Source organism: Zonotrichia leucophrys, chromosome 3 (assembly GCF_028769735.1).
Source record: "Zonotrichia leucophrys gambelii isolate GWCS_2022_RI chromosome 3, RI_Zleu_2.0, whole genome shotgun sequence".
In the NCBI taxonomy this organism is placed as follows: Eukaryota; Metazoa; Chordata; class Aves; order Passeriformes; family Passerellidae; genus Zonotrichia; species Zonotrichia leucophrys.
Genome location: NC_088172.1, coordinates 47,620,310 through 47,645,198, shown reverse-complemented (window position 1 = coordinate 47,645,198; position 24,889 = coordinate 47,620,310). Strand labels below are relative to the sequence as shown.

General features: G+C 36.0%; 1 protein-coding gene across 22 annotated transcripts in view; it reads left to right on the top strand.

The window, feature by feature from the left end:
- EPB41L2 (erythrocyte membrane protein band 4.1 like 2) overlaps positions 1-24,889 on the top strand; it is a 137,623-nt gene that overhangs the window by 87,216 nt on the left and 25,518 nt on the right. For 21 of the 22 annotated variants that reach the window (XR_010439545.1, XM_064708060.1, XM_064708080.1 and 18 more), the window contains 9 exons: positions 3,464-3,568; positions 8,016-8,058; positions 13,822-13,897; positions 15,366-15,584; positions 16,015-16,102; positions 17,354-17,506; positions 17,901-17,998; positions 22,488-22,660; positions 24,163-24,344. Coding sequence is in view for 21 of the 22 variants with exons in the window: in XM_064708060.1 (XP_064564130.1) it covers positions 3,464-3,568; positions 8,016-8,058; positions 13,822-13,897; positions 15,366-15,584; positions 16,015-16,102; positions 17,354-17,506; positions 17,901-17,998; positions 22,488-22,660; positions 24,163-24,344 (1,137 nt within the window). In the remaining variant the exon portion in view is untranslated. The remainder of the gene's footprint in view (positions 1-3,463; positions 3,569-8,015; positions 8,059-13,821; positions 13,898-15,365; positions 15,585-16,014; positions 16,103-17,353; positions 17,507-17,900; positions 17,999-22,487; positions 22,661-24,162; positions 24,345-24,889) is intronic. The other variant, XM_064708061.1, reaches the window with a different exon arrangement.

Below are 24,889 nucleotides of genomic sequence, written 5' to 3'. Positions count from 1 at the left end.
ACTTGGCAGCAATACAGAATACTGCTGATCTGAGTACTCTTGTGTTTTAAACTGCTTGGCTCTGTGAACATCTCCTCGCTTCTCACTCTCTTGGAATAGCTAGGTTGAATGTGCTCCCCTTTTTGTGGAAGGATGGACTTACATTTTTTCTAATATTTCTGCATTATAATTTTGGAACAGAAATATTTGTTGTGCTATAAACCCATGTGTGTATATATGGACGCATAAATATATATGTATGCATAGGTATAATAAGAATAGTGATTATAATTTACACATTGGTTGTTACTATCAGTTGACATCTCAAACACATGGTAGAAAATTAAATGGAATCCATTTTACAAAGTAACAAACTGTGCAAACCATGATGCTGCCTTCTTAAGAATGTCCTGCTCTATTAAAATATTTCTAGCTTCTGAACTGACTGGATCACAACAGTTATCTTCAGTTCAAGTTAGAGACATTCTATTAGGAACATGGGTTTTCCCAGAAAAGTTATGTTATCCAATCATTGAAACTATGTAGTAATGCCTGTCCCCAAATGGCTTACAAAGAAATTGCACTTGAAAAGTTTGGTTTTGTAAATTAAATATTCTTTTAGTTTTTTAAAACTTTATCACTATATGACTCTCTCTATATATATAGACACACACACGCACACATATATATATATGAAATAACATAGTCTTTCAATTCTGCAAGTAGGATCTTCTAATGAAAACCATTGCTAGTAGTGAGAGGCTTCTTATGCTTTTGAATCCGTAACAGAACTCTATAAATACTAGTTGCTGATGGTGTAATGTCTTTTCATTTTGCTGCTGTCTAGAATGTAGACTCATACACTTGGGCTTTGTGACATGGTAGTGTTTTTCCTTATGTGGAAGAACCATGAACTGGCAAAAAGATGTCTAAAGATACCATGGACACTGCTTAGTGTTTCCAAGTTCTTTGTTTATTATGACTTCCTAATAAGAAGCTGTGCATTATTTACAGTTATACTTGCAATATATTTCCTGTACATTTGCCTACCTTATGTTTCTAGATGTCAAAGAGTTGATAATTAACTGCGGGTTTTAGAATATAAACTTTATACAAAAGCATCTGATTCTAGATGAGGTCTTGATGTGATAGCGTACATTATTTTGCACTAATCTATAGATTTCCTTTACTGAAATTTGCATAACTGAAACTTGCATTTGCAAGGTATGATCACCTGCACATCAACTTTGGAAAAAAAGTGGTATCTATTGCATGCATCTAAGATTCTTTGAACTCTCTTTTGCTTATATTTTTTCTGCTTTCAATTTACCACTTTTCTATGTTGATGATTTTTCTTACTAAACTGAAGCCGTCAAGAAAATTAAGTGGTTACTTCAGATGCCTAGAGGAAGTAGTCATCTTTCCTGAGGGGTAAGATTTTTTGAAAGTACCAAACAGACTTAAAATTCCCTGCTCCCCATTTCAGAAGTCACTCTTGACTTACACTTTCTTGATTTAGCCTTGCTACTTGGGCTACTAAATGTGGTCGTTTTATAATTTTGCCTCTGTGAAAGCTTTTTGATCTTCCTGAGTAGAGTAGCTGCTGGACAATGCGATTTTGAATAAAGCTCTGGATTCTTGGGGAAAAAAAAACAACAATGCCTTCACTCTTTGCTCAGTGCATACCTTCTTTTCTCCTCTCCCTCCGCTCTTGGCCTTTGCCGAGCTGCGGGAGTGCCGGAATGGGCCCCTGGAGTGCTCCGCCACTGTCTGCGGGGACAATGGCCACAGTGTCACCCAGGCCTACACAGGGGCTGCCCATGGCGTTTCTGTGGAATGGCAGTGGTGTGTGGCATCTACTGAAATCTGTAGGATAAGCAAATGCAAAAATTCCTATAAGCTGGCAGACCTTTGAAAAGGTCACGTTGTGGCCTCTATGATAAATGCCACAAACAGCAGAGCTGTCATGAAGGAGTTGGTTCAAACTGGAGGCTGCATGCCGGTCATGGTCAGATTTTAACTGTGGAAAGAACTTCTCATCTCCTCACCCCTGAGCATGTGGTGTGAGCCATCTGCTCTAAATCTTTGTCTCCTGTTTTCATTACTGACACTACGGACTTATGGAATGTTTACATTCCCAGTTTCAGGTACAAGAATCACAGAATGATAGAATGGTTTGGGTTGGGAGAACTTCCAGTTTTTAAACCCCCTGCTTAGTCCAGGACACCTTCCACCTGAGCAGGTTGCTCAGAGCCCCATTCAACATGGCCTTGAACATTTCTAGGGATGGGACATCCACAGCTTTACTGAGCAACCTGTTCCAGTGCCTCACCACCCTCACAGTAAAGGATTTCTTCCTAATACCTAATCTGCACCTACTCTCCTTAAAGCCATCACCCCTTGTCCTGTCACTACGTGCCCTTTCCTTCCCTTCTCTCTTAAGCCCCCTTTAGATGACTGGAAGGCTGCTGGAAAGGCCACAAGAAGAACAGATCAAACTTCAGGAGTGACTGCCATTTGCTTAAGCTCTAGTAATACTGAGCTCACCAAGTGAGCTTGAAAGAGGCCATTTTAAAATGCTTTTAAAGAAAATGGTAAAATGATCATCATTCTTCAGTTACTACATTTATAAAGCAACAGACTATAATACGTAAGCTAACCTCAAATAAAACCTTCAGGGTTTTTTCCTTTGCTACTGATTTCCAAAAATAATATTTTTAGGAAAAATAAACTTCTCGAAGATTTCTTATTATTTATCTAATTAATTTTTGGGTACTGAAATTCCAGGAATACATGGATAGAAAGCAGCCATCTTATTTTCTGCCCCTTGAAACAAACCACTAGAAAACTAAGATGTGTTGCATTATGTTCAGCTTCTGCTTGTATGCTGCTTCTGCTGGTCTGAGCATCAGCTCTTAGTGGTCTGCTTGTTCTTTTTGTCTTTTGAAAATAACACACTTTATTTTTCAGTGCATTCATATAATGGGATTCATAAGTCACCGAGATATATACCAAAATGATAAAAAATGCTAAAGTTAACATTGTAGAAACTATATTAATTTTTAGAAGATAATGCAGAAAAAGTTGGCTCAGATAAAGAAGGCTTCTGCTGTTTAAAAAATGAAGATCCAGAAAAACCAAGACTATTTAGTGACACTTAATAGTGCAAAATATTTAAATTTTTCAGGTATTGAATTTTCCTTGTGTACTTACATTGTTGATGTTTCAGGTTTTGAAAAAACATTAAAATTTCTGTGTTTTTTTGTCAAGGATTTGTATAGCTTCGAAGTATGGCGAACAGTCTTTGTAAGAAAGCTTATTGTTTTATAATCCACTTTATGTATATTTTAAATTGTCCTAAATAGTATCATCGAATAACAATACCTGTAATTAAGGACCTTACTGATTTACTTATCTTAATTTTCTTTTTTTTTCTTATTTTTCCTTTTTGTTTTCCTTCTCTTCCTACCCTCCCACCTCTCAGAAAAGAGCGAAAGGACAAGTGCTGTTTGATAAAGTATGTGAACACCTCAATTTACTGGAAAAGGACTATTTTGGGCTGTTGTTTTATGAGAATTCAGAGCAAAAGGTAAGCCTGTATGAGAGTTTTGTTTGTTATTCATCACTGCCACTCACTTCAATAGTGCAGTGAGGTGTATTCTATTAAATGTTTACCATTTCAAACACTTGAGTAAATTTTGCTGCCTTTTCTCATAGATGTGTAAGAGTGCTTTGTTTGTGAACATGAAAGGAATCTAGCCCATAAGTCTGTTACGACTAGAGCTTTGAGTTCCTTTATTATTAATTTTAAGTTTTAAAGAAAATTTTTGGCCTTTGTAAAGAGGCTGAAGGTAGTCCATCACTAGTATTGGATGCTAATTTTACAAATGAATGGCATTTGAGATGACTGCATTTGGAAGGATTTCTTAAATACCATTTGGTAACTTCCATCTTCTTTTGCACGTGCTTTTTTGTTGGATGGTTGAGCATATCTAGATCGCTCAGCTGAGGAAAATCTTAAGTCAGTCAGTGGTGAGCGCTCCATTAATTACCAAAACCCAGGTTATCTTTTTAACATCCTAACATTACAGGTTTGGGCTGGGCTGCCTGTTGCTTCCTCCATGAACTAAAGATTTATGTGTTGTCATCTTTTTCTTCAGAAAAAATCTGATGAATAATTACAACATGAAGCTGGAAAAATTGTATTTCTGATTAATCTGTATTTGCAGTAAAAGCATCATTACATTATACTGCATCTAAAAGTTATTGCTTTTTTCTGTCATCTTCCTCTTAACAGTATTTAAAAAAAAATAAAGTGTAATTTCCTGATTTGAATAGATCTGAATTTCTAGCAACTCCCATTCTGATAAAGCTTTTTTCTAGAGTTAGTTGCTTTGGTGCAAAGCTTTCTGTGCAGTATTGAGCAAAATATTTAATTCCTCTATATTAAAAATCCCCATATACAAAATGAGCTTGTTATAGTATTACTTAGGTATTTAATTTTTGTTCTTGATTTCTAAACCATTTCCAGACATAAGAACTTCTTTGGTGTAATGCTGAAGAACATCTCTGTTGATCTTCTAAGTAATGTCACAATCTTACCTGCTATTTTCACTTGTTGCTTTATTTGTTCTTCTCACTATTGAAAAACTGTACTGTATATACACAACAAAATAACGTAAAACAGCAGTCTGATCTCTGGCAAGCGAGAAAAGGTCTAATACTCGACCTGGGATCCTTGACTTGACCAGAAAATAGCCCACTGAGTAGATCCCAGGAGATAAAGTACGGAGCTTCAGGTTTTATGAAAGTTGAACAAAAAAGTCTGAATTGGTGTAGGGTTATGTCTTTTTTTTTTTTCCTCCTCTTTTTTTTTTTCTTTCTTCTAGTTAGACTAACACTTTCTTGATATTCTTCAGTCATTGGAATAGGGAAACTGAGGTCCACCCTTAAAAAGACCCCATCTGTTTTTTCATATGTCTTTTTCCTTGGAGATACTAAAAACTTGACTGGATATGAACCTGGGCAACCTGACCTAATTCAAAACTGGCTCTTGAATCACACTTGAACCAGTTATGTCCAGAGGTCTCTTTCAGTGTGAATGAGTCCTTGAATTCCTTATCCATTGACTGTGAAGGTGGTACTGTAGCAACACTCATAAGTATTTACGTAAATTAAGAGGTATTTACATAAATTGAGAAATATCTGATAATAGGGTCCTTATTCAGAGGCAGAATAGATTACTTCTCACCGAGTTATGGACAGCAGCAGGCTTTTATTTAAAAACTTCTGGAGAAATCTAGGTCTTTTTGTTATGAAAACTAAACAACCTGAGTTGCTGGATTTTGTCTTCTTCATACAAATACATTCCTAGTGTTATTTGGAGAACCTCTTTCCTAGCAAATTCATGTTTCATATCTCCTACTTTCTCAGAACTTTTGCTGGGTTTAGGGTGCTCTTTTTTGTTCCCCTCTGTATGGAGTTACTTTTTAGTTTGGTACCAGATCTTTTTATTTCTCTGTTATGACTGTTGCCTTTTTAGATTAAAATGCCACAAATCCCTGACCTCCAGGCCAGTCAGTACTAAATGCTGAATGATGTGTTTTTGCCATTCTTGTGCACTTATCACAGCCACCCATTGATGAGCCAGCTGTTGAATGCAGCGGCAGCTGTGGCGTGTGGCAGCTCAATGCCAGGCACTCTGTTGAATTAGAGCTGCTCCCCAATGCACCATCGGGGTACCATTGGAGGAGCAGTCCCATTAACTCTTTTCCATGGGTGTTCTGTGCAGCTGGGAGAGAGGTTATGGCTTCCAATCAGAATCATTTTTGTTAGCTTTAATACACGTTTCAAAACTGTTTAGGCCAAATTAGTAATTAATGATTTCTTTCATTTTTTGCAAATGTTAGATTTATTAGGCTGAAGTTTATTTAGATATTTCATTGCATTGTACTCTCAGAAGTTCATGAATGCTCCATTCACACTGTAATTGGTCTGCAGAAGTGTTAGAAAGCTTCTGCTCTTATGTTTTGGGTGCCAGCTGGAAATGCTGCTTTTCTGGATTTGTACAAAATACTTTTGTACTGGCAGAGAACATTTTCTTCTTTGACAATGCATTACTTTGTCTCATCTATAACCTTACCATTCACAAATTAAACAAATAGATTTCTGCCTACTGGAGCAAAGTAGCGTGTATACACTTTGTCTTTTGTTTTGAAAGACAGACCTGTCTATTCTTCATTAAGAGCTCTAATTTAGGGTAGATTCTTTTGTGGTGTTTGTTTTTATCCATGACAAAAGGCACAGATGCAAAAAACCCCCACCCCTGTAATTGTGCCTGTAAATGGAATATAAGCATCTGATTTTATTTGACAGAGCAGTAATGAAAGTTGCTGGCTACATGTGCCTCCAATAAGCTTATTTCAGGCTTGGAAAAATCAGAAAATGAACTTTATAACTTGTGTAAAGAAGGGATTATTCTTATCATCTTACAGCATAGTCTGTATTGTATGTTCTTTTCTCCTGCTTTGTAGTGATAAAAGATGAAGCACTGAAATTATTATGTACTCAGAAATCCTATTTTTCTGTTGTAGTTATTCCATGCTATATTCTCTATTTAGTTAGTTGATGCTGTGTCTAAAATGTAAGGATTTAAGATACTAGTAATTGTAGTTGCAAGAATATGGCTGTGAGTAATTTCAGAATGGATTCCTTGCCAAAACTGAAAACCTAGGATGATAGCTGTAGCTGAAGTGCATCTCAGTTTATAAATTATTTGAAGACTTACGTTGCCTTCCAAGGCCTTTCCTTGTCAATGTTCTTATAACAAGAAGACTGACTTAAGCATCATAAATGGTATCCATGATTTTGTAGAAGTTCTTTCTAACTCCACTTTTGTAGAAGTGCTTTCTAACTCTTCCTTTGTAAAAATGTTATGGACTTTGCCTTCTCTGGAAAAAATTATCATATCTATGGAAAAGTAGAGATCCCAGACAAAGCAATAAATGTGAAATTACTGTCTTTTTTTAAACATTACAATTGTAATAAATTATTAAAATGGGGGTTTGATTTTAATTTGTAAATAGTATTCATCTAATGTACCCATGGTGCACTGGTGATGAAATCTACCTGGACCAACCTCATTTACAACAGACAGCTTGGTGTGCTGGTCCATATTCATAGGAGGCACATTCTCTGTCAGCAGGGGTAGTCTATGTTAAAGATTTGCACTACTGCAGAAACAGAGTTGCACATCCTCCTAATTAACACAGATCTGCAAAACTAAAGTAGCATTTTTATATCTTCTTGAGAGAAGATGGACTTTGGGTGCAAAAGTCCCTAATAGAGACTGGGGGATATGGTATTGGGAAAGAGTGTTGCATCTGGAATTTGCTACCATAGACTGAAAAAGGTGGGTCACATTATACCCAGGATGCTCTGCTTTGCTGAGTTAGGTAAGAAACATTGGTAGAAATAAGCCTTTGGCAACATTTGTGCTGGCACTGAGGTATTCTCTCAGACTTTAAAACTGCAAGTACCCGCAGTGGCCTGTGAAAAAAACAGATATTTTCCTTGGCCTCACAAGGCAGTATCTAAGTCTTCCCTGCATTTCATGTCTGTCTTTGAAACATTGCAAGACCTGCTGTCAGGCTGGCTTTGTGCATGTTTCTTCCATGAATGTGCTTGTGTGTGTATGTGTGGCCATGGGAAGTAAAGGTTCAAACTCAGGGAAGGAAAGTCTCAGTAACTGTAGTGAAAAGGTTTATGTTCCTAGTCTCTTAACCTGTTTTATTAACGTGTATGGGTAAAAACAGTAAACAGGATTGTCTGAGTTACCAATGAATAGATGTTACAGATTTCTTAGTCTCACTTCCAAAAGTTAATTTTTGGATGATCTGTTGCAAAACAGTCTCTTTGCGCACATCAGTAGTAACTGAAATGTAAAAGCTAATGAATGTGTTTGATTATATCAAAATAGTTTTAGTATTGAGGATTTTAAATGCTGGCTGTGGTTTGCTTGTTCATTTTTTTTTCAGAACTGGCTAGATTCTTCGAAGGAAATTAAGAGACAAATTCGAAGTAAGTACTTCTGTATTCAGATGTTATGCTCCCTTTTTTTCCTCACAGAAATATTCTTCCTAAATTTAGTAGCCTGGATGTTGATTGCTTACAGCTTTAAAATAATTTCTATCTGATAGTGATGTATTCATCTTAAACCAGGAAACAAATCTTCTATTTCCATTCCATGTCCTAGTAGAGGAGAGGGAGCTGCTCAGAATTATGCTGTAGAAGTTAATGATTATACTATATTTTAGTTATTATTGTATCTCTATATTATAATGATTAATCATTATATTATATTGGAAACTAATCAAATATATTATTGCCCCAAAATTTTCTTTTGTTGTGTGAGTAGTAGTTGATATTTCTGCATCCTGAAACCATAGATGTTTTTAAACTTTGTGCTGATAGCTGGTTATTGGATGGAGAATGTGATCATGCAGAGAGGTCATGATTGTTGTCATAGAACTTCCTTACTTTAAAGAATCACCAGAAGAATACGAATCTACAAAAAGAGAATTAATATGTTTTATAGAAAATGAATATTCTTCAATAGTGATCAGTCCACCATTGACTTTTTTGATAATGTCCATCATTTTCAGAATGGAGATGGCATAGAGAGCATAATCTTGGAATGTCTCACTAAAACCCTTTTCAGACTGAATCTGCTCGAAATGCCTTTCTATTTCCTATACTCAGTACATTATGAGTATTTTATTTTACTACGTTTGCATAAAGGTCTGTCAAAGCTCTTCACTAGCTGGGGAGAAAATACGGAGTAAGTATGGAGAGTAAATCTAGGTGATTTACTCTGCCTGAGCCTGCATATCACAAAATTGGTGGCCACTAAAATATGCTAGACAGCCCCTGCCCTTACTGCATGTACTGTCATTGCCTTACTCATTTGTGGCCAAACTAGGGTTTTTGTTGTTTTGTTTTTAATGGAAACCTTGTGGTAGTACCTGATAGGAAAGTGGGGAGAAGAGGCTGATGATAATATTTACAAGCCTAGACTTAAACACGAGAATTTATCTAAGAAACTGACTGTACTCGTAATTAAGAACAGCAATGTGTTATTTATAATGGCAAACAGATAGTTTCTTTACTGCTATTAACTCCACATTTTAAGGCAATACTAATTTTTTCCAGAAGTCATAGTGGTATTAATTCCTTTTTCTTCACATCTTTGCCCATTGATGAAATCCCTTAATAGGAAGGTGTGGTTTATATTCTCATTATAGAAATAAAAGTTATAGAAGCATCCTTGGAAGCTGTTTTTCTGATCCAACATGCTCTTGTGTAAGCAAACTAGACCTATTAAAATTGTGAATGTACTAATATGCAAGTAGCACCCACACCTTTAATTAAGGAAAAATTACTGGTATTTGAACTTCTGCAGGTCTTCAGTGAAAATCTATTAGTTGTCCAGATATGCAGGCTAAAGGCTGTTTGATTTGGTTTTAATAAACAACAAGAGATGGAGGATGTTGCTATCTTTTGTATCAACTTTGCTGATACAAATGTTGATATCTTTTTGTATTCTGTAGCACTTTGCGTGCTATCTAGCCTACAAGTTTGAAGTGTAAGAACTGACCTGAAAATTTTTTGAGTGCACTAGACAAAGTTCTTTCTAATACTGTATTGTATACACTAAAGAAACATATGTTAGGGGGGTTTGATTTATCATACAGCATGAAGACCTACATTTTATACTGGAGAGGAAATCCACTGAATGTTATTGAATGAGGAATCATGCTGGGATGTTTTTTTACCTCTGGTCTATAGTATTTCAGAGTTGATAGGCATAATAAAATAAATAGTGAAGTAAGAACATGATTTTAAGGATTTTAAAATGATGCTTACACTTGTATGCAAGTAATTATCATACTGTTAGTTGTGTTCCTCATCATTAGTCTATTAAAGTTTCCAGATGCTGGAATCTTACTGCAGGCACATTTAATCCTCCAGCAACAAAAGCACCAAGTAATGAGACTTTTTTCAGGCTTAATTCTAAATATATTTGTCTTTAATCAAGAATGGAAATCCTGTGTACAAAAATACTCATTAAATTTAAGATACCTGTAAAACCTGTTAGTGCATTTGAAAGTTGGAAATGACAAAACTCTTGAACCTGATACTAGCTCAGTTAGATAGAGCCTGGTGTTAAAAAGTAAGCCAAGGTTGTGGGTTGAGTCCCCTCCATGGGCCATTCACTTAAGAGCTGGGCTTGCTGATCTTCATGGGTCCCTTCCAACTCTGAATATTTGGTGATTTCTTTTTCTCTTGTATGGCACAAACTGAAGCACTGGCATGCTGGATAAGTGTATTTGGATAAATACATTGATCTGAACACATAAAGGTGACACTTTCAGAAATGTAGTTCCACACATTAGTTTGCAACATAATACAACAATCTCTGTCTCTCTTAAATGTGAACAACACCAAAACTCTGCACATTGGGGATGTATGTACCACCTGTGACTGGGAAAGATGAAATAAGAATCCTGTAGTCTTCTCCAAGGCATGTTCTGCAGGCTGTCTCTTCCCGAGTCACAGTCCTCAGCCCCTCTGTGAGATCTCTTACTTGTACAGGTTGGCCTTTGGCTGGGCAATTATGTTGGATCTCAGCAATTACTGATGTTACTTCAGCTAATGAACATGATCCACAAATTACTGTCTCTGTTCTCAGGGCTACAAAGGTGACAAAAATCTTGTTTGCTTTCAGCCAGCCTGATCTCTTCAGGAAAATGAATTCTTGACTTTTTTTAACTCATGTACTTGGCTATCCACTGGCATGTGTTAAAACCTCTAATTACTTCTTTCAGGGACAGGTAGGTAATTACATTTCTGTCACTATCTTTTTGAAAATTGGTACATCTCAAGTGGATTCAGGCTTTTGCAAAACTGAGAATCACAGCTAGAATACTGTGATGATACAAGGAATAGCAAATGACCTTGAAATGGTCAAATCTTAGATTACAGAGGGTGAGTTGGGTCACCCTTATACAAAATTCAATTTGAGAATTTATCTGTTTAACCCAGAGGTAAAATTATGTCATTTAAATGTTTTTCTAGCCTGCAGTATGGTTAGTACTTTTACTGCAAAAAATACTTCCACATCACATATTCTGTGTTCTGTATCTTGTAAGAAATGAAGAGAGTTCAGATGTTCTGAGAACAGAATAGGCTGGGGAATTAAAGAGAAGTTTTAATTAATTAGGAAAGAGCGTTTGCATTTTAGGTGCACAACACTGGCTGTTTGATTTTAATGCTAAAACAATGTATGGGTATGCTCAGGCATCAAAATATGGTGGTCACTTTATGCGGGTTCACTTTATTTTGTATCAGTCTATTTTATAGGTATTTAGCTATATATCTGTTAGAATTGTAGCTAATTTTCATCTAAGCTAATTACACTAGAGTGTAGATTGTTATTGTTTAAGAGAACTAAGTACCTATGCAAAGGGAAGGGTTTTCTTGCAAAAGCTGACATACAAGAGATCACGAGTCAAAGTCAGAAAAAGCCTTTGCTGGGAAAAAAAACCCTCACTGATTTTTCCCGGTTGAAATAGGATGAATCATGGTAATTGTATGCTGCTAGCTGGTTGGTTATATTGCATTCTTTACTCTAAGAATGGGCCTAAAGTTGCCACAAAAGCATTTTTTGATGTAACAAGCTGGCTAGAAAAATTTTTTGACATTTCTGTAGCCCATAGTACTGAAAATCAAAACAGAGAGCCTTATCAGGGACAGAATACTAAATACAATTTTAAATCAGCTCTGGGGTTGATATTTTTGTCTTGGCTACCAACTCTGTGAAGAGCCAGCAATAATATGCATTATTATATGAGGACAACTATGATTGTATGCCTTGTTTGTGCAGCTATAAAAAGTCTGCTTTAGTGTGAAGTAGAAATATAGACTGTGCACATTGTAATAAACTTGCTACTCTTTATTTAGGGGATATATGTGCTTTCAGCAATCAGGTAAAATACATGCTCACTAGCTGTCTAGAATATAGTACAAAATCAATTTCAATATTTCTTCAATAAATTAGCAATTTAATCAGTGTAAGTAGAGATATGATTTTTTTTACAAAGCCCACACACTCAGAGGATTTATGCTCTTTTTTATAAAGAATATAGTTTTTTCAGGTTTTTCTTTTTCTTCAAACCACACCTAAGTCTCCTGTCTGCAGTGCTTGCTGAAAGTTAGCTGTAGAAATGCTGACCAGAAAGAGCAATAGTTAAACAGGAATTCATATGTGACTAGTGTAACTGCAGTTTTAGACCAAGAAAAACTTGAAGGTTTAGACACATCCTTCATCCATTTCTCCACAGCTCTGTTAACATGACAGCTCTCCTTGAATGCTTTTTGTATAGACATTTTGGCCCTATTGCTCATACTCATCACTTTGGTTTACCCAGTATCGACATCTTTCCATTAAATTATGCTGATTCCCTGGGAGACAATGGAAGTAGGTTAATACGTTCCATCTTTAACTGTGTTTGTTATGCTGTATGTATTCATTATTGTTAGACTTTTTTTTCCAAGGTATTTTTGTCTTAATTCTGTTTTGCACTGCATTGCAGTAGGCAATGCAGTGATAAGTGAGACCTCATTTAAGTGTCCTGCCTTATTTTCTACACAAAATTGTAAAAAATCTTGATAACTGGGAAAGTAAAGATGCACTAAAACCCAGAGCTCTCAAAGAGAAATAGTGACTTAGCAGCCAGGTGTAGAATGAGGTTCACACTTAAACAAAAATTGAAGTGCTTCAGTGAATAGCCACGTATGAAAAACCAAAATAATTTTTTAAATGTTGGAAGACATTAGAAATTCTGACACCTTTAATATGTATGGAATTTCAAAACATTTTTTTTTTTTTTTAAGAAAGTAGCCTTAAATAACATCAGCACTTTTGTCTAGCATTGTGTTGACAGTGGCATTTTGGATTTTTTTTGTTGCTGTAGAAATACATATTTTTCAAAGCATGATTTATCTGTGTAATACAGATTTCTAAAATAATTTATTATCCAAAGTACATTCTGAAAATGTATTTTATTTATTGATGTGTGACTTAGCTTTCAAATCTTAAAAATTTATTTAAAAACAGAACTATGACTAAAGGCAACATTTTATGCTTTTTCAAATTATTAACCTACTTTTAGGCATTCTTTTGCTTAAAAAAATGCATATGTTGTTAACAATTCTAACATATGAAAATTTAAATATCACTGTTATTGTAGTTGTTTAATGTGGTGTTTAAAATTTTAAAGTAGGAATGGCTAATATTTCTGTCTTCCACACATTCTCAATGAATAATTTATTATCTTTGTTATATACAACAACACAGAGCTCATTTTGATATCATGTTCACAGTTACTGTACAGTCTCTCAAACTGAGTTTAAACAGAAAGAGACTGTTAGCCTTGGAGGAGCTGGAAATAAACACAAATTCAATGCAAGTGCCTTTGAACACATAATATCTTAGAATTGTTAATATATTATGGTCTTTTTCAAATTAAAAATGTCTTCTGATATTTGTGTAACTTACTGTAAAACATTTTAAAATAATTTTTAACATGCTAATCTGTGGGTCTCTCCCTGCCAATGAAAATCATCTATGCTTCTTAATAATGTACAGTAGAAAACAGAAAAAAATTCCTTCACGATTTCAGCAATTAGGATTTATTCTACTTTCTAACATTTTCAATAAAGTTTTTTCTTTGCTTACTTGAACTTGATTGAGATTAACAATCAGATATTTCCCATCTTTAGGTCTACCTTGGATATTCACCTTTAATGTGAAGTTTTATCCCCCTGATCCGTCGCAGTTGACTGAAGACATCACTAGGTATGCACAGGTCCTAATTTTAAACTGTAAATTACTGTTAGTGTAATTTTAAAGCCACAGAGAATTTCTTCAGTTTCTGGCTGCTGTACACTATAGATATTCTTACATCAACTGCTTTTTGGAACAAGTTTGAAAAGGTGAAATGAAAACTTCTGGAAAAAACCTGAGCAAGAGGAATTGTTAGGTGGGGATATGATTTGTGCAGCAGGTAAGATGTGAGTGATAGTATGTGAAAGAAGCCAGTGGTTTATTGTCAGACTGCTGCTTTATTATGAAACAAATGAGAGCATGGGGATCTTGAGCAAAGCTTAAGGGATCCAAGGTATTTCAGTAATAACATAGACTACGTGGATGAAAATGTGGATTTACCCGTGTGCTTTAAATAAAGCCATAACACATAACAAAACCTGAAAATAATTATCTTCCAAAGTTCTTAGATAGAAAATACTTGGAATATGGTGGATACTAAGCACCTAAAAGTAGCATTACAAGGCTATGATACTGGCCATTGATAACTGGGGATAGAGTGCAGGGAACTGATTCATTTTTCTCATGAGTTACAGGAAACCTAAATACTTTTGTTTGGAGTAGCTGACTCTGCTGTGGCAGGATATGTGTTACATGTTGCATTGGATCACCCTTCTGCACAAAATAAGATAGCTGTGCAAGAGTGCAGCTAAAATATTGCTGCAGATAGGGATTTGTAGCATCATAAAAGATGTTGAGTACAGAGTGTATTTACAAGAACTTGTGTGTGTTTCATTTGAAAATTTTCAATGAGTTGGTTGGTTTTCCTGTTGCGTGTTCAACTCATAAAAACATTTTTTGGTTATATCTTCAATCTAAGTTTCACTAGTACGATGTTTTTTTAACATACATTTAAAAAAAAAAAAACTCTGCTAAGGTGGGCATGTCTGCTGATGTTTAACTTGTTAAATTTGGTGGAATGCTGTATACAGTACCTGAAATATTGAATTGTAATACTACTTGGTTTAAGAAAGGTAATTATGGTTTCAGTACTAAACTAGATTTCTTTTCTGTATTACATGACATGATTAGCTTGTGAACTGCAAGGGATATAGAAGTTGGAGTTTTAAAGCCAAAGGGAAATGCCAAAGGAATGCACAGCTTATCTTCTTAAACCATAGATACCTACAGGCTACAATGTGAACTTAACAAGTTCCTTAGTGAACTTTTGTTTAAAACCAGGTAGCTTTTTATTAATTTACATTGGAAATCACAATTTTTCCTGCTTTTCACATTTTTTATAAAAGTAATATTGACCCTTAAAAAATAAGTGAAGTTTTCTGTGTGGTAATACTGCTCAAATAATATAAGGTCATTATTAATGCATTCGCCTACTTTAAAACACACTTACCTTACATGATCTTGATCATCTCATTATCTGCCGTGGGTAACCCTTTCTTTGTTCTTCTTTCTCTTGGGTTTTTTCTCCTTTGTCTTGCAGGTATTTCTTGTGCCTACAGCTTCGCCAGGATATTGTATCTGGCCGACTGCCGTGTTCTTTTGTGACTCACGCCCTCCTTGGTTCATATACCCTGCAGGCTGAGCTGGGTGATCATGACCCAGGGGAGCACAGCAGTGATTATATCAGTGAATTCCAGTTTGCACCCAACCAGACTCAAGAGATGGAAGAGAAAGTGGCTGAGCTACACAAAACACACAGGTAAGTCAGGTACAGTGGGTTTAAAAGAAGTCATCATGCTTTGTCACATTTATGTCAATTCTCCTAAGAGTATGCGTAAATCTGCTGAGGTAAACTTATTGTAACTTTGGAAATAGTTTCTTATGTAACTAAAAACTCTTCGGTGTATTTAGAAAGTTGAGTTTGAAAATAGTAGTTGCACTAAGGTCTTGGTAAAGAACTTCTGTAAAGTATTTTTATATTAATTCGTTTAAGCAGTATACATCTGTTTGAATGAGTGAAGGTGGAAATCTGTACTCAAGTAAAATAATATGCACTTTTCCTGTAGAGCAAAAATACTCTTGATGCCTTATAAACTGAGGTTTTTCTATCAGTCTGAATTCCATGATTCCACTCAGTTTTGACACTCAGTTTTTTGCCAATAAACTCAAAGCTTGTTCAATGGTTTTAGGGGCTTGACTCCAGCACAGGCGGATTCCCAGTTCCTAGAAAATGCTAAGAGACTTTCCATGTATGGAGTGGATTTACATCATGCCAAGGTATTGGGGATTTGGTTTGTTTGGTTTTGTTTTAGGATAGACATGCTAAGTATTAAAGAAAATACTATATATATAGCTTATTTTTTTTAAAGTCATATGCTTAATTATTGGCTGTAGGCCTTTATCTCTTGGTTATAATAATTACTTAATTTACAACTCTAACATCAGTAGAATGTATATATAAGTTTATTTAGTGCATAAATATGTGCAGCTTGGAAATAACATTTTGCTCCTACGAGCAAATAAAGACATTTAAAATGTCATATTTTCTATGCCAAGGACATGTAGTAAAGCCTAAAAGAACATGTAATTATTTTCATAGTACCTTGAGAGTTAAAAAAAAATATGGCAGGAGGTCGTGGGGGAGGATGGGGGAGGATTTTGGTGCTTTTTCCCCTTCCAGGATTAGGTCACATCACATTTTCATTTCAAGTGGGAATTTTTATTTTTTTTTTGTTAAAACCTCAGAAGACAAACGAATCACTTCCTCCCACTCCATCTCATAAACCCAGAATCTCAAATCATTAGGAAATTTAAGGTATTGTAAGCATATCAGTCTTGCATTTAAAAAAGAAAACCAGGATTTTTAAGTACTGGAGAAACATGGTTAAATTTTGTTTTGTTAATTCTGCCAGTGAAGCAACTCTGTAATGACTGTGTTGGCATTTGATGTAGTTGATCAGTTGTTGGAGAGGACATGAGATTCTGCTGTATGGTGTAGTGTATCAGTAAGTGATTAGTTTTGTGGCCTGTAAAACTTGCATCAAATGCTGTCAGTGAAAGAGAATGCTCAGAAACCTGTTCATTACCTCCTCCATCTTTGCGGGAATAATACGCTACTGTAAAAGATCATCTTGATCACCAGCTTGTTCACACTTCCACTGACTGCTTTAAGTGGGACAGGCCTGGTTTTCATTTTTCTTCTTTTATATTTATTGAAATTATTGCTAGCACACACACTGGCTATACCTTTCCTGCTTTTAAGTTGTTAACTTAGTCCCTATTACCAGAATATTGAAGAATTTCCCAGAACTGTAGCATATGAATGCCAAAACCATTACTTAGAGTCCAAATTCTTACCTATAAAATTTATGTACTTGGCTATTTCTGATTTTAGAATCTCATTGTCAGAGTCAGGTTTGAATATGAAACATGTCCCAGTTACAATATTCCCTCGAGGTATGTCAGCAAGAATTACTTGTTTGGAATGTTATTGAAGTGATTGTAATGAAATTGTCTCATACCTGGTAGGATTCTGAAGGTGTGGATATCATGCTGGGTGTTTGTGCTAATGGCCTGCTGATTTACAAAGACAGACTCCGGATCAACCGCTTCGCTTGGCCAAAAATTCTGAAGATCTCCTACAAGCGAAGTAATTTCTACATCAAAGTCAGGCCAGCAGAAGTAAGTAGCACCTTTCAGTCTTGTTTCTTTTGTGAGTTCATTTCTGTCCAGCAACAAGAAAATATCCTCATTTTTTCCACAGCTGTCCTTATAATCTTATCATATATTCAAACAGAACTTATGAGTGTTTTTTCCTCTTCAGATTCTAATGATTGTATTAAACACCTGTCTTGATTAGTAAAGGCAAACCAAGAAGAAAGTATATTTTATTTAAGTATAATTCTTTTAAAAGGCTGGAAATTCTGATATTTAAAAAAAAATTTAAAAAAAATCTTATGAAGTCTTATGGCAGGAATATTACAGCTTGATACAGTAATGGAACTATCTGAACTCTACCTCCTAATTAATAGCCAGCTTAAGGAAATGGATTAATTTATTTGTGGATTCTTTCCAGCTGGAACAGTTTGAGAGCACTATTGGGTTCAAACTGCCAAACCATCGGGCTGCTAAAAGGTTATGGAAGGTTTGTGTGGAGCACCATACTTTCTTCAGGTAAGTGATAATTCTCTCCTTCCCCCACTTTGCAAGGTGTACTCATATCTTTCTTTTAAAGGATGGAGAAAAGTAAAGATTTCCCCCTTCTTTGCCCCTTAGATAGAAGATACCCTGACAATAATTGACCCCAAATTACCAATTCCTAAAGTCTCAAGTACAATTAACTGCTTTATCAAAACTTTCAGAGTGCTAAGAGGATGGAACTAAGCAAGTAGTCATGGTGCACTGGAGGTATGCAAGAACTGTCTGGCCTCAGTCCTGTGCCAGGTGCTCTGGAATCACCCTGCTTGAGCAGGGAGGTTGGACCAGATGACCCACAGTGGTCCCTTGCAATCTGATACATTCTGTGATTTGAGTTCAGATTTCCTGAGAGACTGACTTTTCAGAATGAACATCTCCAAAGCCCTTATACGTCATCACAGAAGCTCTTAGGGCTTGGCAGTAATCTTCATTCAATCAATTTCAACATTCTGCTGAGTGTAAATGCTTCTAGCTGAACTTTTCCTTATTTATGAACTATGTTGTGTTCACAGTCATTCTTCAAAAAATAAAATCACTGTAAACTGACTATTTATTTATGTAATAATCCATGATATCCTATGCATTTTTTTCTCCAACAACTGAAGATCCCAGGATTCTGAATTGGTCATTGAAACTATGATCTATTTGTAAATGAGCACCTTAACAAGAGGCCAAGAGTTGTTCCTCTGTCTACTTCCTTCACTGAAAAAGATTTTGACATTGATTTTTATAACACACATTCCATGAGTGTGTACATATGTCCCCTGCAGCCTAGGAGTCACAGATTTAGGCTGAATCTCCTATGAATTGGATAGGCATTGAATCTGAGTGTTTTCTTCAAAGCACATTACCTAGGGTGTGTAATGGTAAGCTTTCTTCTTCAGCAGCCTGTTTGTTTTTTAAAAAAACTGGTTGTGTTTTAAAGTAGATGCAATCTTGTTGCTGACTATAATTGCTAGGCAGAACTTCAGAGAACTTGGGGACCAGGAAGTCTAAGCAGATGATTATTGGAGCCGTCTCATTGGATGGTTTTCAGTATTCAGATTTTCATTGATTGTAGCATGTTCTTGAATGCAAAGGTAGAACTTATGCTGAAATTGCCAAATCTCAGCATAAATCAGTCCACTTCTTAATTTAGATGCACTTATTTTTTAAATCTTGATCAGAGATTTTTTTTTCATGTTGATAGAATTCATTTATTAACAGTCCAGCATTCAGTTCTTATTGAAAATTTGAAGTCTGCTATGGCTGGTGGTGTCTATTACCACAAATAGCATGCAGTTCTGTCAACAGTGAAAAGTTTATTAATACTCTTCAAATAACTCATGCAGTGATTTGCCTTGTTGGTAAGATATATTTCCTAGTTTTGGAATAAAATAGATCTGAATAAGGAAAAAGCAAATCTTATGAAAGTCAAAAATCCTAAACTGACAACTACCACTTGCAAGTCTGAAAGCTTTCAGAAGCATTAATAGCTATGAAATAACCTTACTACAGAAATACTGATATAATAAAAGTAATTGGATTTTATTCCAATCAGAAGTGGCTTTTCCTAACCAGGAATGACATTATAACAAGAATTATGTAACAAATACTTGAACTGTTCTGTAAATCTATATACTCTACTGATGTCATCAGGGAGAAAATCCTCAGAACCTCTCATCCTGATTTAAAAACAGTAAAATAAAGCCAGCTCTATCTCCCTTCAAAGATAAAAAGCAGAAAGCAATTGCTGCAGTCCAAGAGACTGTAGCTCATCCAGAGCATGTGTAAAGCTTGTGTATGATGCCACAGTAAATTGTATACAGTTTAGATGCATATTTATAGCTTCCAAATCTCTTAGCATGCCCTATATAACATGGTAAGATTCCTTGTGCTGTCTTATGTAATGTTTCAGTTTATCTCAAATAATCACATTGAGATCTGTTTTCTTATAATGTATAGGAAATTCACTAGTATATGAAGTTATTTTTAAAAATTGTAATGAACTGTATTGAAAATGACTACCAAAGGGCATTGTATTCACTTGTTATCGGCTCAGACTTAGAGGATTCCAGTAGCATTTTCAAAGAGCAGCAATTTCTGTAAAAAATGCAGTCAAACCATATATCTACATAAAAATTTTGAAGTAAGCTTAGTTGGCAGCTCTGGATCTTAACCAGTGTCTGCAGAAATGTACTTACATTTCTGCTTTATGATATTTCGACATTTTCATTATTTTTTCAGCATTTCCTCAGAATGTCTTAAAGTGGTAAAAGCACAATTTTCAGTTATTTTTGTAATTAAACCGGTTATACAAAAATCCATTCAAATGCCCTTAATCGGGAAGTAATTAGTTCTCTTGTTTTTTCCACATTAAGAGATTAAAAGTTTATCTCAGCAGGGTGCAAGATAAAAACGGCTGTTAATGCTGCAACCTTGCCAAGAATGGAAAATCAAGAACTGAAGGAACCTTGGAAAAACCCTTTTAGCCTTCTTCCTCGTAGTACATAATGCACTCCCTCTTGGAAATAATGGGGAGAAGAATTAGACTTGATTTTTTTTCTTTATAAATGTTGGAACAAATTAAGATTCAGGTGCATGCATATGCATCTTAGACATGGGGAATTGTATGCTTCTGGCTAGTGCCCTGTAAACATCCCCTCTTAGGGAAAAGGGGGAAAGGTGTTTTTAAGTTATAGGTTTACTTCTCATTTCCTACTCTGATTTGGTTGATAAGAAATTAAATTAATTTATTCCCAAGTCTAGTCTGTTTTGCTCATGAGGGCAATTGGTGAATGATGTCTCCCTGTCCTTATCTCACCCATAAGCTGCTTGTTACATTTATCAACATTTTCAATCTTTTATCTACATTTATCTATCTATCTTTATTTATCTACATTTATCAATCTTTTGTCCTGCTGAGAAAGGGGAGTGTCTTTGGTGGGACCCTGTTACCAGCCAGGGTCATCTCACTGTTCTGTTTGCTAGATATCTGAAAGTTCTTCAGTTTTGCTGAAACACATTTAGAATGATTGTTGTAGTCTTCAGAACCCAGTACTGCATACTGCCTTAACACATATTGGATTGGATTCTGCTGACACAGATATTTCTGTGCAAAGTCTCAGAAGAGGAGAACAAAGTCAGCAAGTTTGAATTCTTGCTTGCCCATCTGTGCTGCTCTCAGTACAAATGGCATGTGAATTGCTGGTTCTGCTTGAATGAAGTTGACGTTCAGTGAGCTGTTCATTCTTTGCAAATTCTCAGATCAAGAAGCTTTGTCTGCAATAGTCTGCAATAGTTTTATACAGAGAGAGAGTAGGCCATGACGGGTGAGCATGTATTTGCAGTATTACATTGATCCAGGAAACAACTTCAAAGGCCTTTCCAGAGAAGCAGGGACTGGGAAGAGTTCTTGCAGTGATGACTGTTTGTCTTCTCAGCCAGGATGGCAGTGGTCCCTCAGTGTTGCAGTTGATGGTCAGATTTCAAAAACAAAGTACAGGCAATAGGATTAGATGGGGATAAACTTGAAGTCCTCATACTGAAGGAAATTCAGGATGTAGAAAGGACCTGTCTTCAAACTCACGTGATGGCAGTACAGAATCACAGAATCAGCCAGGTTGGAAAAGACATTGGAGGTCATCACGTCCAACCTATGACCTAACATCATTTTATTAACTAAACCAAGGCACTAAGTGCCACATCCCGTCTTTTTTAAACACCTCCAGGGACAGTGACTCCACCAGCTCCCTGGGTAGCCCATTCTGAGCTTTCTGACAAGGACTCCAACACTTATGGTACAAACACACATACCCAGCATTAACAGTACATGTAACCCTCTTGCTCACCCTTTTCACAATATGCTTATTTGCCCCACTCCTTAGATCCAGCAAACATCAACCTATATAATTTTACCAATGACATTGTAAAGAAACTAGAGTCTGAATGTAAACTGTTAAACTTGTTGCTGTTGGGTAACAACTCTCCAGTCTTCTCAATCGTTTTTTCACTTGATACTCCCTTTTATACAACTTTGAGATACCATTCCCTAACTTTGAGGAAGAGCAGCTGCTGTATTGGTACCTCAGAATATAGGAAAGGCAGTAGAAGTGGAATGTACAGCTTTTACCATAAGTAGCATTCTAAGGAGAGATCTGAGAGGTATTCTACATGACCTATAGTGGCTTCAGTTTTCTACAAACAATTAAAATTTAACCAAGATAACACCAAAAGATAGGAATCCCAGATGCTTAGTCATACTGTGGAAAAATGTGATGGTTATCAGCATCACTCCAACTGCAGACAATAAATAACATGCATTGTTTGAAAGGTCTTTGAAGAGCTTACAGTAGAATCCTTTCATGGAGAGCACAAATTGTACACTGTGAACTGAAGCTGAAGTACAATAAGTAGCTTCAAATTGCCTCATTAAATACTTAAAATTAAGCTTTTTAAACTGACTTTCCTCATATTTCTGTTTCAGACTCCTATCGCCAGAGCAGCCTCCAAAAGCGAAGTTTCTGACCTTGGGTTCCAAGTTCCGCTACAGCGGCCGTACGCAGGCGCAGACCCGGCAGGCCAGCAACCTCATAGACAGACCCGCTCCGTACTTCGAGCGCACGTCCAGCAAACGTGTTTCCAGGAGCCTTGATGGAGGTATGCAACTTGAGTCATGTTTTCAGTGTTGTGATTGCATTATGTGTTGTCACTCTGACCTGACCAACGCTTGGAAATGTTAATGTTACGGATGGCCAGAAGGTCATTTCACAGATTTATGAATTTCAAATTCTAAAGCCATTTTAGGTAGTTGTCAGTGTTAGGTGACCTAAACATAAAGTTCATTCACTGCCTAAATGGTATGGCACTGCTGTGGGTATATGGAGCTCACTATATTGGGTATGTAGCACCTGTATACGCTACTCATATCTTTTTGAAGGCATAGACACACACTACAAGCTCTTAATAAAATTGTTTGGTCTGTGGCATCTTTTGAGATCTGGGTTGGCCTGAGCATCTCTAAACAGAAAAGGATGAATGAGTTTGACCTTCTCTTAGCAGGGGTTTGGACTAGCTGACCTCTGGATGTTCCTTCCGAGCTAAGTTACTCTGACTTAGCCAAACTTGTCGAACCTGAGTGATGTATACCCAAGAAATGCTCTATTTGCCACCCATGAAGGGATCAGAGGATTAAGTTGCAGAACTTACAGAGGCTCCCCAAAAGCCTTACATCCCAAATGCCACATTTCCCATTAGCTGAGCTTGGCTTAGCATCTTAAGGGCATCTCTGGTGTGAAGCTTAGACTTTTCAAAAGAGGATATCCCTCAAAGGTACTCCAAGAAGCACCTCTCCCTCGCAACTTTCTGACCCAGGCTTTGTAAAGCCAAGGCATATGGAGGTATTACAGAACATTACTAAATGAATTAAGTTTTTATCCAAGTTGTGTTTATTTAAACTCCTTCATTTAATGAATTCTCTTCTTTTTCATTACTACTGTTTTGATTAAGCCAGTCATCATGATTTAAAAAGAGAGCCATTCATGCTATGCTGAGCCAAATAAGAGGAGGATAATTTAAGGCCTTTCACTGTCTTGTGCTTTGACTACATTCAAATATACATGCTTAGTACTTCCCCCTTCCAATTCTGCAAGCATATAGGGAGGAAAGTTCTTACTTTCACTGAGCTATTGGTGCAGTTTTGCTAAGGTTCCAGTGAAAAATACTGTGACAATTATATGCATAGTTATTTCTAGATTGCATTAAAGCAGTCCTCTCAAATAGTGAATTTCCACAAAATACTCTTTTCATATTTCTCTCTTTTTTAATGGTGATTCATACACCCAAAAGAGCAATACCTTCAATTTACTTCCAAGATTAATCAAGAAGTTGATAAATACTTGTCTGATACAGTGAGGGTCTTTTCCATACATAATAAGTGCAAGTTTTATGACAGGCTGCATGACTGTTCATATCAGTGCAATGGGAACCACAAATTTTTATGAAGGCAAGAAGCTGAAAAATAAAGTATCACTCACAATGTATTGATACTAGCCTGTATTGATCATTTATGATACAATCATAAAGTGCTTTTCCTAAGAAGATTTAAAACCAAAATGTTTCAGCTTATCCAAATTAGCCAAAACTATTTTGTTCTATAATAGCTCCCATGGGTATTTCAGACCAAAGTCTTCTAAGAGACTTCTCTGCTACTGGAGGGCAGGCTGCTGGAGATAAAATCATTGATCTTGAAGCTGCTGGTCAGGCCAAGTTAAAAGATGGTGGCAGAGAAGAAGATGAAAGTCCACTCAAAACTCCGCAATTAGAATTGACTCAGGATGGAAAGGTATGTCTGACTTTCACACCAAAATTATTTATTCATGTGAATGTGTGCATCCATGTGAGGTTATTTAGTGTCTTATCAGTTCTGAGTATCATAAAGAACACTATATTACAATATTAAAGGAAAATTGTCCAGTCCTTTCTGTGTGTTTACCTTAATGTAAGCGTATGTAAGCAAAAGAGAATACAAACTTCTAAATGGTACTGACCTAGAGTATCTTTTATTGCTGTAAATCTAATTTAAATGTTCAATAAGCTTGCCTGAGTTCCTGAAAAAATGTTTCAAAGGCTAAATCATGTTTTATTCACTCCTTTAGTTTGTTTAGACTTTAATAAAAATGTTAATATACCATGGTTGTGTACACTCTACAATCTATATTATGATTGAATTTAATTACCATAGGTAAAAATTTTGTTTTAGTAGCCATTGCTGAATTATTTCATCATTTAAAAACTTTTATGCTGAGGTGTAGATTTCTGTGAATAGTTGAGTACTGTGATCTGTTCCTGTTGCAAATGTTTGCTTGTCTTGTTTGTTTGAGCTACTGG